Genomic DNA, 15,544 nt, shown 5'->3' with positions numbered 1-15,544 from the left:
TGTCATAACAGAAGTGAAACAAAGTAAAGCAAACTTTGCTTCAAACAGAAGCAAAACAGAAAAAGCCAGTTTCAACCACTTAAACATGGCTGATTTCTGTCCCAAACCACACATTGTTCTACAGGTATGAATAATTTATCTCAGTACACACAATGAAATACTTTAAGGTACAATTTTGTAAGAAAATCTCAAAACATGCAAAACAAATCTTGAAAGCTCTCAGTTTTGTTTTGAAAGTGTTACTCAGCTCTTCAGGCCCTCTTTTCTGTGAGCTGTGTGCTTACCTGAAGGATAGGTTGACTGCATGGTAACATCTTAAAGTTGCCATAGGATGAAGCAGTGAATGTCATTTTCCAACACTGTAAAAGAAATTTAGAAGATGAATGGAATTCATAACTTCATTTGATGTCTACAGCACCTTCTGGTGCCACAGAGCAATGGTCTTAAGAATGCATCCATAATACATAAGCACAGGTGATGGGCTATATGGGTTTTGTTCAGAGATCTATGCCAACCTTTTATTGTTCTCATATATATATTTACAACACCAGCACACACAGTGTTTATATTGACTTTAACATGGCCAAAATAAGAATTTCTCACCTCTCTGATCCCCTCTGCATGCAGTTTCACTTAAGCTATACCCCAAGGATATCGTATATTCATACAAATGTGTTGTGCAGCCTTTTTCAGTGTACTGATGGCAAAATTCTCTACTCCTTGCATAGCTGTAAAATATGGAAGAAATATTATTAGAATTCAAGTGCCTAAGAGGAGAGGGAAAATGTCTGTCATTACCAATACAGTCTTCAGCTTCAGAGAAACTTCTGTGGTTGTTTTACTCACCTGCCCAAAACTAGTTTTCCATAACCCGCTCCTCAACTATCCCTATGTGTGAATAGTTAAAGCAATCAAAGTCTAACTACATAGTTCCCTTCTGTCAGTGGTGTAGTGACTCCAGTCTGCTCCACAGTCAGATGAACTGGAGCAAGCTGTGACAGTATGAACCTGTTATTTCAATGCAATTTCCTGAGAGACCGCTGATCTCCTTTTAAAGAAATAATGTGGAAGTACCCATTTCAGCTTTATCAGTCGTGCTTTCTGAAGGAGCTGCTCTTTTCTCAGGGCTTCATTTTTCATCCCTTCTGTCACCACAACCTAAATAACCTGTATTCCTTGTGCAACACACCAGTTCTAAGGTCAGAAGTGTGCTGAGCACTGTAATTCCAGTGCCAATGCTCAGTGGGAGCTGGGGACTCTTGGCAGTTCTTGTAACAGGCCCATTATGCTGCCTAACATTTCGCCGTAGTTTGTGAACTTCAGTGGCTTTTATGCACAGCAAAGCATTGTTAAAGCCTTAGGTATGTAGTCACAACGGTGGTCCTTCAATCCACAAGGAAGCAAATTCTCTGATGAAATACCTCTGAACAATTAAAAAAAAAAAAACTCATCTAATTTTAAAAAATAAAACCTTTGACCGTCTCTGTAAGATGGATGGTTTGCAATGTAACTGCAAAGAGTTTAGATGTGTTTCAGCTCAAAAGACTCTGATGTTTAAATGTGCTAGACATAAAAAATACTAAACAGGCATTGGAAAATGTAACAGGGGAGATGGTTTTTCTTTTCTCTCAATATTTAGCCTTCCTCGCCTTTAAAAATCCAAAATTCATCACTCCAAAATAGCAAATGAGGTAATGATTGCATCTTAATGTCACTGAAGATGGAGTCCTTTGGATTAATGTAGGAATTGTAACAGTTCAAAATGGAAGAAATAATGCTCAGTTCTCATCTAACTTCAGATGCATTTGCCTGAGGTCCCCCTTATATTGGAAGAAGAGTCAGGCAGTCTTGGAGAGCAATTCACTCATTTATGATCTGAATTGCCCTCTGGAGGTGGCTTCCTCCACAACTGATCTCAGGTGACTGCAGCTCTAACTTAAGATTCTCAGTTAAGTGCCTACAGTTAGGTGGAAGCAATTTGGATCTTTTCCTTGCCCCCTGAGGCATTTCAGCAATCTCATAGCTGTGGATCACACGCAAAGCAGAATTTATAACTAATATAATGTAACACTTTGTTATACAATTATTAATCTGTCAGTTCCTGTAGAGATACAATTGGTGGGTGTCACTTGTGCTATGGTACTTGTTTACTTTAGAATCTGAGTAAAAAATAACATCCTCTACACCAAGTCATTTGAAAAAAAAAAAAGGAGGAGCTATGAATTTAAGCACAGCGGTCTGGGTTTCCCGCTTTTCTCTGGCACTATATGAGACATTAAAAAAAAAAACCAATCTCCCCACACAGCCCCCTGTGGTCTGGCCAGAGCCAGGGATGAGTGTGTGTAGGGGCAGGATGGCACTAAGCTGAAAAACAATTGCAGAACTAAATAAAAGGTCTTGGAACTTTTCATGCCTTAATAACTTAATGAGCACGAGGCACTTTTAGTGATGGGAAAACATAGGTCCAAACACTCCAGCCAAATAAGGCCAACCTGTGCCAATCCTCCAGCACAAGGCAGATACAAATATACTAAATCCTCTTTCTCAAGCATGCGCCTGCCACCGCAGCTCCCGTGCCAGCCAGTGCAGGATGCATTCCTGGGATACGAAAGAGGTACTCTTGCCATGTCTGCCTTCTGCTGGACTGAGTACAACTGGTGTTCGCAAAACAGATACAACAAAAGGCACCTCAGGGCCAGAAGTCCATCTCTGCTGCAGTAGAACTAGACAGACGGGATGACTTACCCATTACTACAAAAGGCCAGGGACAAAAGGGTCTAGGGTGTGAGGTCCCAGTTCTGAGCCCAGTCCCCTTGCGTATATCCCTCCTACTCTGTACTTGCTGGAAATTTTCTCCAAGCCTTTTGACTACTTGCTTGTCTGTTTATAAGCACAAAGCCGAAATAACAAGCAATGTATCATTCCTGCGGTCATTGTTCTTTGTATTCATCCATGCTCCATGTCTCAGACACTTTCCATACTGTACAGATCATCATACTGTATTCCTCAGTCAGAGCGGTAATATAAGTCTGTAGCACGACTCAGCTGACTGCATTTTCCTGCAACCTCTACCTGACCCACTGCGCTCTACAGAATATGGTGTTAGTGAGACTCTCAGAAGTCCAGGATGGGTATAAGTGTGAAACCCCAGAGGTGTCAGGATAAAACCAGGCAGGATATTCCAGAGCTCTTTGAAATGCAGCCCTTCCAAGAGCAACAGTTCTCAGCACTGCATTAAGCACATATCCAATACCCGTAATAGCAAGATGCACTGGATCTACTTAACCAGAGCTCCTGTATTTCCTCTAGCAGTACCAATAGGTAGGCAGCCAACATACTGTCACCTCACTTCAAGAAGTAGTACCTCTCAAAGGTGATATTCTCTGGGAGTGACGTTACTATGTTGGCCAGTTAGTACTGGGAGAGGCGGTCACCACCGTCACTGGAGTGCCTTTACTGGGGGACACGGCTTCCTGGAGGGACCCAGGTCAACATGGTGGTGAGTAAATGTTGAAGAGGTAGGTTGGGTCGGAAGGATTCTGTGTATTCATGTAGCATACTAAATTCTACTCTCATGCCAGTGTAAAGTCCATCAGTGTGATATCTACTCAGAAGAGCTTCAAAATATGTAGTTATATAAAAATTAGGAAACTTTATATTAAAGATACCTAGAAATAACAAAGATTTTTATTTTAATGACCTTAGAATATTGGAGTAACTAAAACTGAGTTGTTATATAGGAATCTTAATTCTTTTACATGTTCTTCACATTTTCTCTCTTTTTCTCTTTCTCTCTTTCGCTCTGTTTGTTAACATTTACTTGTTATTACTGTACGTTGCTTGCAACTTGTGTATGTTACAGACTGTCACATTTTATTCTGTGAAGTTTTTCTCCAATTATCATCAACCTGAGCTCCATGTTGGGCAGCCGAGGAGATTACAATACAGTTCTTTAATGCAAAAGAACAAGGAATGTCACAGGCTATAGGTAACTTCACTGAGGTTGTGACACAAAACCTGATGCAAGGTATTAATGCAAAGAGTAAGTACTTGGTATGACAATAGAACTACTTAGTTAAATTACCTTCTTTTTTTCAGATATTCTGCATGGGAAAAATTAATTTTCATTACTCTCCAGCAGAAAAATTTCCCAAACCTACCAATTTAGGATTTTTTTTTGCTGCCATTTTGAAAACCAGTGATGCCCATGCTGACGCACCATTACTCTTTTCCAAAGGTTTAAGCCCATATTTTCTATGCTGTTCTTCTCTATGCTATACTTCCTTCCATACTCTCCAAGCCATAATTTCATCATTTCATCATCCTTTGTCTGTGGTTTTATACATCTTCTCCATAATTCTTTTTCTAATTTAATATAGTTATATCTCTTTCACTCTGAGGACCTGATTTAACAACAACAAAAATGAGCCTCTACCCATGAGATCCACGTTTCTTAATCCTGCATGAGGCTCTGGAGCCCATAAAAATTGATTTCTGTAGCCTAAGATGGTCTGGCACAGAAGCATATTTGTTATTTTGCTGAATCAGGCCCTGAGCAAAGTATTTTGTTACAATCTCCCCCAATTACCCCCAAACACTACTTTGAAAGAATGGTAAAAAATAACTGATAGACATTTCTGATAATTTTCTAGAAGGACAGCATGAAGTTTATTGCTACTAATCTTATCCTTAATTGTTGGTAAATCCCATGTTAACTCAGGAATCACTAGCCATGCACTAAATCAGGAAAAGCATCTTTTTCTCAGTGTGCAGTTCCTTTACTTCCTGATTCTCTGACCATCCCTTAATCAGTGAAGAAGCACAGCAGAGTTTAGGTAGAGTCTAGTACCAAAAAAATGAGCGATTTATACTGATGCAATTGATGAGTGGCCAATGAATATTAACGAGCAGTAAACACTATCCAGGCAACTAAAACAGAAACAACCTGCTAACAGGAGTGAAATTTTAATTAAAGAGACTCAAGAGAGTAGAGAATTGAGCTGTAGATATTTCTTTTCCTTGCAACATCTCAGAGAGAAATTTAGGGATACAAAGTGGATGAGTACTTTCAGATGCTGAGCAGCTTTTAACCCCTCCACAAATCAGAGTAAATGTCTTGGATACTTAGATTCATACTTCTAATTTCATCATAACCATCTGCTTAGCACAGTGAGTATCAGGCAAAAGTAATGCTGTAAAAAGGAAGGCAAAATCCTTGCATTTTCTCTAGAATAAAGACAGCTGGGAAACTCTGTCCTCCACCAGCAACTACAGCAGCCTCACAGCTGCTCTACTTCCCACTTCCAGCTAAGAAGCTTCCAGCTAAGAAAAGCTAGAGCACAGCAGTTCTCCACCCTCATCTGGGCCATGCCACCTCTGTTCCTGTACCGTTCTGTCACTACCCTAAAAGCCAGGGGAAACCATCATACTGAGAGAATTTCCTGCTGCCAGCATAGTATGACACAAACAATATTTGCCACATTAACAGCCCTTTTTATATCACCAGAAAAGTACAAGAGCACTGAAAAACAGAAGAGTAAATTAACTCACTCAATGGACAACGTACCCCTACTTTCTTCAGGGATCCAGTTGGATTAAAGGTCTCTGCTGAGAGGGACCTCATGGAGATCTCTCTTCATGGGACTTCAGGCAGCTACTGTGCATGTTAGTGTTAGCGACAGGGGTTTAAAATGAGAAAATGAAAATAACCCTCAACTCTGACTGGGAACCAAAGGACACTCTCCATTAGTCAGGAGCAGGACCATCCACAGACAGTAATCCAGGTTTGGGATCTGCGCTATAAGATCACAGTTGAGGCCTACACAAGCTGTAGATTCATTCTTAGGTGCACTTGGGTGGTAGTGTGGAATGTAACTCAAGTCAGACAAGGTCTCCCCAGCAGAAAGATCTTAATCTTTCAAGCAACTTCTTTTCTCATTCTGGCCCTCTTTTGCACTCAACTGCTCCTATCTCCTTCCTGCTTTTCAGCCCCTTCCCTTGTAACACGGCTGCAGAACCTTGAAGCCCCCCGAGTCTGTGGAATGGCAAATGGCTGTTCAGGGAAGTTCTAGGTACTGAAGCTGGGTTCTTGTCTCTTTTAATCCTTAAACAAGGGTAGCTGAGAGGATGACAGTCTGTGTTCTTCTGGCAGAGATTGCCAGTGAGCTAGTGGGACCAAAGGAAACAGCACTGTGCCTCTTAACTGCTGTGTTTCTGATCTAGGGCTGAGAAGACCCCATCTTCTTTAGCACAATGTCAAAGAATTTGCCATGGTTCGCGTAGCCAGATATTGACTCATGGGTAAATACGCATGGATACCATACTACTAATTGTGGAGTTCTTAGCCCTGTTTCAGTCAAAGTGGTTGTGACCTACAGAAGTTCCTATAAGGACTGGTAAAGGCACTGGATTTCCAATCCTGTAAGGACTGAAAATGGTCCACCCTGAGAGTGCCTTTCAACTTACCCAGTCTTTGGGGTAAGTGACCACTTCACAGCTCTGCAGACACATGACAGACAAAGGATGGGGGACAGCTACAACCCCAAGAGGAAGCAGTGTGAGCTGGGACCATCCCTGTCCCACACACAATTTCTGAAGACATCTAAGAAGGGTAGACCAGGAACTTGTTTCTCGGTAGCTGTTGGAGAATGGCAGTGTTTGCTTAAGGGAAGAGGACTGGGGTGGTTTTCCCAGTGTAGGAACCACTTCTGTATAAGTGCCACACTTACAAGAATAGATAAAGGTCAATGAATATGTCATACAATTATGTCCACTGATACTCTGAACATAAGATGCAGTTTGAATAGGTGGAAATTCAGTGCCAGACTCTAGCTCATAATCAAAACCAGCAGCACTGGTAAAGTCACCGTGACAGTGTGCAACCATTTAACGTAAGAGATGAGCGATGCAGCAAGTACGTGGGCAGTCTCTACCATGCTTCTCCACAATAAAAAGAGTATACTAATGCAAAATCCAGCAGTTCTCCTAAGTTTTTTTTTTTCAGAATCCCTCCCCCCCCATTTTGAAATTCAGTGTTTGTTTGGAAACACCCGAGGCATTTTAATAGTACTTTTCTGCAAATGAAGATAGATGAGACAGGAAAAAAAGAAAGTGGAAACCACACAGGTGATACAGTTGTGAAACAAACTACTTACCTGGCAGATCTGCTGAATGCTTTCTTTAGCCTCTCAGCCAGATCTCTGCAGGAGATTGTTTAAAGCTGGTGCAGTTTAACTAGATATTCACAGATATGGCAATTATGGAGATAAGGTGCCAAGCTGAGAGTCAGAAGATTTTTTTTGTAAGTAACCTCTTACATAGCAGTGGGCAAGTCACTTCACTGCATGGTAGTTTTGCCTGTCTGTAAAACAGAGATGACAGCATTGACTTTTCTCATGAAGCAGAACGTAAAGAACAAAAAATGCTGTACAAGCCTAATTCGGATTCTGCTAGCAAGAATGGAAAGGCTTATTTGAATCTGGTAGGCCAGAATCAAGCCTTAGAAGTTTAGAAGCACGTAGAAGTAGTCATCATTGGTATAACTAGACTGGTAGCCACCAGACATTAATGGTTTCAGTAGTTTTTGCTTTATCCGGAGTTCTCTCAAACCCAAGGTTAATCTTGGAAAAAGCAAACAGGCCAATTGAAACTTGAGAAATCAACTTAAAATAACATAATTTCATTCCATCTTTAGACCCCATTCCTGAAATTGTTCAGCATGTAGATATGGTAATGAAAACAACGGGAACTTCTAACTGTGGGCTGATGACATCAGTGATGTTTTCTTTATTCCCATAACAGACTAATCACATATTACATATCATGTGATTGCCAAGTCCTACCTCCAGAGAATTAGGTGCTGCAGACAGTGGTTTGGAACACAGCTACTCCACGCTTACTCACATACACCAGCAATAGATGCAGTCTTCTGTGCTGGTAATTTCTCTGCTTCCTAAATATTTAGCAAAATTGTCATTGTGGGTTAGTATTGCTATCCAGAATGTGATCCCTAAGGCATGGCCCATGCATGGAATATTCACGGGACACTAGTAGGACAGTTATTTGTCCATGTCTGCAGCTACTCTGTTACCTTCCTAATGATGGAAATAAAATAACAAGGTGGTGGATTTTCAGCAAATCTAGAGAAAAATTCAACAGTGCTAACAGACCCTGAGGAGGCTGCAAGAGCAAGTTCCAGCTCAAGTTGCTAGATATGTATAAAGCAATTTAAGAAATTAATTCCAAGAAGGTCAATCTTCTTGTCATTCAAGCACAACAGAGCCTCCAAGCTGCTTCCAAATGGATCAATGGCTGATAACAGTGAGCAGCCTCACCCACAAGCACTCTGGCTCAGAGGTGTTCTGAGCTCCAGAAGTGGCCCAGTGCCCTTTACATCACTAACAGTTTAGTTTGCAAACCCAGGCTCAGATGTCGCAGTGTGTCTCTGAGATTTCAACATAGAGTTCTGCTGACACAGCTGCCTCCCTTATTTCAGGATTAAAGCCATCAGCTTGTAGCAGTAGAGGCTTATGAAGAAGCCCAGTTCTTTGCTCATCCCCATGAGGACACCAGCTCTCCTCAAACATAGATAAATGATTTTTAAATCAACAGCTCAATACCTGCAATGTCACAGTTTCTATGGCAGCCTGCCAGGTTTTTGTGCAAAGAGTGGTATTAAACAGTATTATGAACAGAAAGGAATTGCAACTTAGTGCAAGACTAAAACATCAGAATCCTATTGAAATTAGTGTCTACAAGAATTAAAACGTACCTATAGCTTTTGCCAGTTTTTTAAATGTATTGAGAAACCTAATTATTTCATCGCTCACAAAACAAAACATTACTACCTCCCTCTTAGGGGAAATGATTAATGGAGAAGAAAGGAGGCAGAGGTGAGATCTGCAGAAAAGACTGTTAATGTGACAAACCAGTGACATCTAAATAAAAGTAAAGGCATAGAACGCAATTACTGGTGCATGGATAGATGCACAGTACGTGTCATATACATCTGCGTGTGTGCGTGCGTGTGTGTGCAAGGCAACAAACATAAATTGAAAAGACTTTTGCCTACTACTCATCTATGTTGTCCATCTAAAACTAGAGGATAAGAATCGTATCTCCAAACCCTACCTAATGTGTTTTGTCTTTTCGGGCTTGTTTCATTACTTGGCTTCAAAAGTACTGAAAAATAAATGACAGTATCATGTAGCATTCAGAACAAGCTAGTATACGAATGTGGAAGAGGCACTAAAGTCTATCCGTTGAGTTTGTCTTTCCTTAAAGACTCGCAGGACCACCCATTGCCTTACAGTGTCTAGGTAATAAGCATTGTGCAACCGAGGTGTAGGATGCTGCCAGTACCACTCAGTTAACATATCTCAGCATTTGCGAAACTTCAGAAAGCGCATTTTGACTGTTTTTTCCTCCCTTCAACCAAAATACTCATATCGAGCTGTGCCATATTTCGAGTATATTCTTAATACGCTAATTTGCACTTTAAAACCCTAAAATAAATCCTACACTAAATAGCACTTTAAATTGTTTTACAAATGTCAAATAAGTCACACAGAGAAAACATACTGTTCTCAGTCTATCCTCATGGGAATGTGTGGAGCAAAATGGGCAAATCTGACCATCTATTTTCATTATTTACAGCTGAGAGTAAATTTTACTCTATCTATTTTCCAAATTCATGGCCTGCTGTAGTGTTTCCTATATGTAGTGTCCTGTGCTGGCATTGCAAGTATTGTATGTGTTTCAGAGAAGGACATCGGCAAATGGATTGCTGCTTTTAAAATTCACATTCTGCCGTCGTATTTCCATACATAATGTACTCTGTGTGTCTAAAACGTGTACAGCCATTCTACACGACTGATACTGGAAATCCTATAGGACTATTGGGGTAAATTTGGGGGAGGGGATGAGCAAGAATTTTCCCCTTATTAATATTTCACGCAGGTATAAATCAGCATAAACAGAATATACTCAAATACTAAAACACAACTCACAGTCCACTGCCTCTCCAAAGCTCTGAGCGACAGTAGCTTCATGACAAACAGGTCATTCATGCACCATCCAACGTCATGCAAAAACATAATCCGATTTCTAACTGCAGTCTTCTGCTCGCAGGACTAGGAACCAATGCACGTCCGTTTCTGAAACTGCCCCTCTATGCGGAAGTACAGGTGGCTGCTGTTACACCTAACGTGATCACGTTTTGTTTCTCCTCCCATTTAACAGACTATTTTATTTTGGTGCAGTGCACATGAACGCAGTGTCTAGGACAGATGTGCTACTTTTTATAGTGTTGCTATAGAACTCTTTAGCTGTGAACCCTTAATTTGCAGCTGGAACTCTAATAAACAGTGCATAGTGTTTCAATAGCCTTCTGCTTATATGTTTGAAGATTCGAAACTGAATGGTGAGGTGGCCAAGGCGGCGCTGGCAAATGAAGACTGTCCCCACATAGACCAGGCTATTACGCCTGATGAGGGCCTGCCCTTTACCCGCTCTGGCACTCGGGAGAGATATGGACCCTGCTTCCTCTTATCAACCGGGGAATATCCCTGCCCGCCTGATGGAGGAATAAGAAAGGGTATGTAGCTGGGGTCCTCTAACCATGTAGTTAGCAACCGTTTTAAATAAATAAGAGAAAGTCAGCTGTAGCTGTAGCACGCAATAGTGCGCTTGCTGTAGAGATGCACGTTTGGGCTGGAAACCACCACCTGATGTCTGCATTTGGAGTTTCCAACTTATTTCTTTCAGAAAGAAAAGCCTGAGGAGCTGTAACTACCCCATGCAGCTATGCTAGGCAGTCAAGTCTTCCACCCCAGCTGGTGCGGTGCAGTAAACTTTAGTGGAGGATGCTCTACAATGTCCTTAAATTAGCCCATCCTCCAAGAAGAGGCCAATTAACGTTTCATAGCAATGAAGGTTTGCCACTTGGAAAGCTCACAGATCTTACCAGACTCTGAGGAGCACAGACTTGGAGGTGGCACGTAGAAAAGATAAAACACAAAAGAAAAACGTCCTCAAGAAATATGAAATGATTATTCGGCTACCTTAACAGCGCACTAAAACAAATTATTTGGATATTCATAGCTGTTTAGTTAAACAGAGAAAGAGAAGCATACAAGAACATCCGTTAGCACAGGTGTCTTACAATTGGAAAATAATCCATCTAAAATCACTTTTCTTTCATAAATAAATCATTAATAGTTTCTCAGACTTCTGACAGCTACAGATCTCAGAAGTAACTGCATTTTGGTTTGCTAATGGTCAGAATAATCTATTTAGCAACAGAAGTCAAATTAAATGAAAAAAACACTTCCCTTCTTAAAATAGGCTGTTTGGTTTAAATGAATAACATGATGAAACCATACAAACCAAAATTAGAGTTACATATATACGCATCAAAGTTGATAAGGAATGGGAAAACTGGAAAAGAAGTCTGTCTCTTCAAATCAGTGTTTATCACTGGTGTACTGTATATAGTATATGATATATCAATATTTTAAAACTGCAAAGATTGTATGATGTAACCATACACTGAGTATGGAGTATAGAATTCCCATGTGCCATTGTATGATGGGCAATAGTTATAGTAAATGCCAGTTATAGATAGTGTATGTATTTATAAGTTTAAAGCTTATCATCAACAAAGATACAGTTGGACCACAAGACTTTCATATGAAAGTATATCCTCTAAAATTTACCTTTGTAGCAAAGTGTTTTACTTGATTCTGTATTGGATAAGGATTGGCCATGTTCATTCAGCCAGGGCGAGTTTGGGTGGTTCCAGTGGATCAGGGGAACACTCCAAATGGCACATCCTTTGGGATGAGGAATGTATGGTTTTCACGATGCACTGCAACCGCCTCTCGTTACTGAATGAAACAGAGGCTGGTTGGCTAAAGAGTAATATACGTCAGCATATTGTTGGCCTGTTTGAAACACGTTGAGAGCATCTTAATTGTTGTTCCAACAGAATTTCATCCATAGTTTGTGCAACTCTCTGTACACTTGCTGAGCTGTTTATGTGCATGTCTGAAAAAGAAGGGGGGGAGGGAGGGAGGGGGGGAGGGAGGGAGGGAAACCGAATGCATGCAATTTAGTTTTCTTTCTTTTTTTTGGTGTTTTTTTTTTAAATGCTGAGAACAAAGGAGTAGTATCTCTATAGCAACACAATAAATTCTATGGATTTTGCTGCCTTTTTCCCCTCCTGCCCTCAAAGATACCAGAAACCTTAATTTTGCCTGAGGTCAAAATGCATGAAGTAGAAAGGAGAGGTACGTGTGAGTGTATGACAGAGACATGGAAAATCCCTCCCACTGACTCTTTTTCTTTTTAGGGTACAACCATGTTGCTGCCTGTAGGATCAATTGCATAGCCTGACCATCCTTGAGAAATGATGACTTTTTTCTTTTTAATATTTTTTTTTAAACTTGATCTGTACTTTGATGGCCTTCTGGGTCACGTTGCAAGCGATACTACTCTGGGCATGTCCATGCATGCAGATGCTATTGAACTGGCTACAATATTGACCTCATTCTTAGTCCATTCTGTCATTGATCCAATGCTGTACTTTGCATTTTTCTTTTAAATGAAGGTTACGAAATGTCACGGAGCCTTAACAGCATAGCTGGCATAAGTGGAAAAGCGATAGGATTATCCTCAGTGTCTGCGCCCTACAGCTCTCCTAGTCCAGTGAGACGTTCTTGGTCTCCCATCCCATCTATTTTGTAGCATGGATCAGTAGCAGAGAATGGTCTAAAAAGCTTTATTTTCAATTAGCCTGTGCTATGTTGCATATAATCCAGGTGACTAAGTCTGAAGATGCAATGTCTCACAGTAGCACCTGCTGGGAATGGTGTTACTACTGATGCTAGGGTGACAACACTCCTAACTAGCACTCAGATGACAACAGGCAGGCATTTACATAGTACTGGTGGGCCATACGTGCTGCATGGTGTCAATACATAGGATGAAGGGTAGATGCACCAGATAGTTTCCTTCCTGGTGCATCATGCTAGCACATGCTTACTTTGGCTAATGGTGGATCTACTGGCTCTGTATGGAATGAGTTAGGCATTTAGTCGATGCTGAAACAAGCCAACGATGGAAGATTTTGCTTTTCTCAGGATATTTTTGAGCCATAGGAACCCTGCAGGAGTTTGAGCAAACAAGCACAGTAGGATGAAACTTTGCATGGGCGCCTATTTTAAGCTGAAAGCAATACTCAGACACACTGTAGAGAGGTCTCAGTCTGGCTGACTGCATGGAAAAAAAAAAATCCTGTTGAAGAAGAATATGGCTGCCTCTGCATGTAGCTATTTCACGTTTTCCTCCTTCTTTTAAAACTAAGATGCCGAGCTTGATGTGAAAAGCGCAGGGAAGAAGCTCAAGTACTGATTGTATTCTTTACATGCAGATCTTTGCAAAGAAAGTCCAGTCATTGCTAAATATATGCCAACAGAGGCAGTCAGAGTGACCTGACAAGGCGAGATGGAGATGAACATTGATGGCTAATAAACATCTGTGTGGAACTGTGCAGGCATAGAAGACCTTCTCATTTGGACAAAGTTAACTCGCTCCATGCAGGTTTTATGGATGATTCTTCGTGGATTTGGAGTTGTACTAGAGATGCAGGCTTTTTCTACGGCCAAAATGTAACAAAACTGTAGAAGATCCTTTTCTTTTTTTTAACCTATTTTTTTGTTCCATAGCATGAATTGCATGAAGACAAAAATTTAAAAAAAAAAAGAAAAAACAAGAAACACTGCAAATATATGATTAAGGATAAAAAAAAAGCAAAATTATATATTTTCTTTCAAAGCTCTTTACTTTTACATACATTGTTGTAGCCAAAATGTAAAACATTATAAAACTGTACATTTCTTTGCTATGGATCGCTTCTTTTTGTATACAAGATAAGGAGTAATGGTTTTAAAAAGTGCAATCAGGCAGTCATCGGTCATATTGACCACGCCTTCACAGTTCATCACACCAACATGGAAATCAAGAACTTTTAATCCAACTAGAAGTGTATAAAAATAAGAAAAACTTTTTCCTGTCTGTTTTTGTTGGCATGCTTGTGACACATGGGACTTTCCTTTGGAACTGACAGTAACAGCTGGTCTAGATTTAATTTTCCAGCTCTGGTTATGTTGTATTTTATTGATGTATAGATCCAACATAAAGACCCTTCATAAATTGTTCATATTAAGTAATCAGTATGAATTTTAAACAAAAGAGGTGTTATTTTAAAACTGGGACTTATAGTACAGAATCAGGAAAATACTCAAGTATAAATGGTCTCAAAGTTTAAGAAACAAGACAACAGCATTGTATGCAATTTAGTACTGAGTAAAATGCATGCACAATGTTATGCAAAACAATTCTAGCATGAAATAAATTTTGTATCATGGTTTCAGTGCCTGCTGTATAGTGTAAAGGGGAATCCTTTTCTGAAGCGATCAGGGGTTTCCAGAGACTTGCTTCTAAAATCTTGAATAAATACAGTGTTCTCAAGAGAAATGTAGGAGAAAAGCTTGGTATTGCTTTGGTTCTACAATGCTAATTTTGGTTAGTAGATAATAAATGAAGCCTGCAAACATTTGATACAACTGATGTCTGAAGAATTCACACCATTAGTAATTTTACGAGGGAAGATTAAAAAACCCTATAATTATCTAGGTATCTTCCTTTTCCCTCCCAACAATAATAAAAGTTTGTCTTTTTAGCTGATTAAATGAATTCAGTTTTTGTTACTTCTTTGGGCCTCATCCTTCACTTGTTCTTCATTGAGCCTCAGCAGTCCACCTGACATGAAACTCTGAAAGAAATCCAGGTGTCGAGTCACACTATCTGCCACACAAAACATGCAGCAGTAAGAACTGAGAAACACAATGGGATTAAATTTCATTTTAGATCCTACAGATGAAAACTATGGACTATGTGTCAACAGCATTCTAGTTGCTTGTGCTTTTTTGGTAAAGTACTTCTGTAAGGAAGGATACACCTTTATCCTCATGTGAGGAAATTTGGAAGAGCTGGCAACCTTCTAGACAAGCTATGACATCTGCAACTGCTGATGAGAATGGAAATGTAAAGGAATAGTATCTCTACGGTATGGAGGAAATAGAGATTAAACCCCCCAAAAAACAGAAGAAACACTCATGACTCTGGTAAGTGCTAAATTATAAACAAAAAAACTGCAGCTGGACCTTGTCTTCACAAAACTCTGCTCCAAAAGGAAAATCAAGGAAGACATCAAGCTGTATTTTAGGAACAGAAGAAATAGAAGAACAGAATTTTGTATGTAATTAGAAAACTCCTTTGTATGCTTGATGTAGGATTATGTACTTGATTTCTACTTCAATTGACTATCCTTTCTCAAAAGAACTACTTTTCTCCCACTGTTTCTATGCTGCTATTCTCAGCTGATACATGGGAAATTTTTTACCTCCAGAGGTAAGATCCAGGTTAATCCAGGATCCAAAAGTTTCTTAATGAATGTTTCCTCTTGTAATGTATTAAGAATCCA

At 40.0% G+C, this 15,544-nt stretch overlaps 1 protein-coding gene and 1 long non-coding RNA gene across 8 annotated transcripts in view; one reads left to right on the top strand and one right to left on the bottom strand.

Annotated features, from left to right (window-relative positions):
• Positions 1–356, bottom strand: part of LOC142362026 (uncharacterized) — a 55,831-nt gene extending 55,475 nt beyond the window's left edge. Inside the window, exon 1 of the long non-coding RNA XR_012764603.1 lies at positions 285–356. This is a non-coding gene — a long non-coding RNA (uncharacterized LOC142362026). The remainder of the gene's footprint in view (positions 1–284) is intronic.
• Positions 1–15,544, top strand: part of KCNC1 (potassium voltage-gated channel subfamily C member 1) — a 126,855-nt gene that overhangs the window by 94,522 nt on the left and 16,789 nt on the right. The window contains exons 3-4 of one of the 7 annotated variants that reach the window (XM_075427091.1): positions 10,406–10,594; positions 12,608–14,754. The exons of 2 other annotated variants lie outside the window; for them this stretch is intronic. In XM_075427091.1, the coding sequence (XP_075283206.1) occupies positions 10,406–10,594; positions 12,608–12,744 (326 nt within the window). In that variant the 3' untranslated portion in view covers positions 12,745–14,754. 4 more of the 7 variants (XM_075427089.1, XM_075427090.1, XM_075427096.1 and 1 more) reach the window with 4 other exon arrangements.

This window comes from Opisthocomus hoazin, chromosome 7, assembly GCF_030867145.1.
Source record: "Opisthocomus hoazin isolate bOpiHoa1 chromosome 7, bOpiHoa1.hap1, whole genome shotgun sequence".
NCBI lineage: Eukaryota > Metazoa > Chordata > Aves > Opisthocomiformes > Opisthocomidae > Opisthocomus > Opisthocomus hoazin.
The sequence above is the reverse complement of the archived record's forward strand: the minus strand, read 5'-3'. Positions and strand labels throughout refer to the sequence as shown.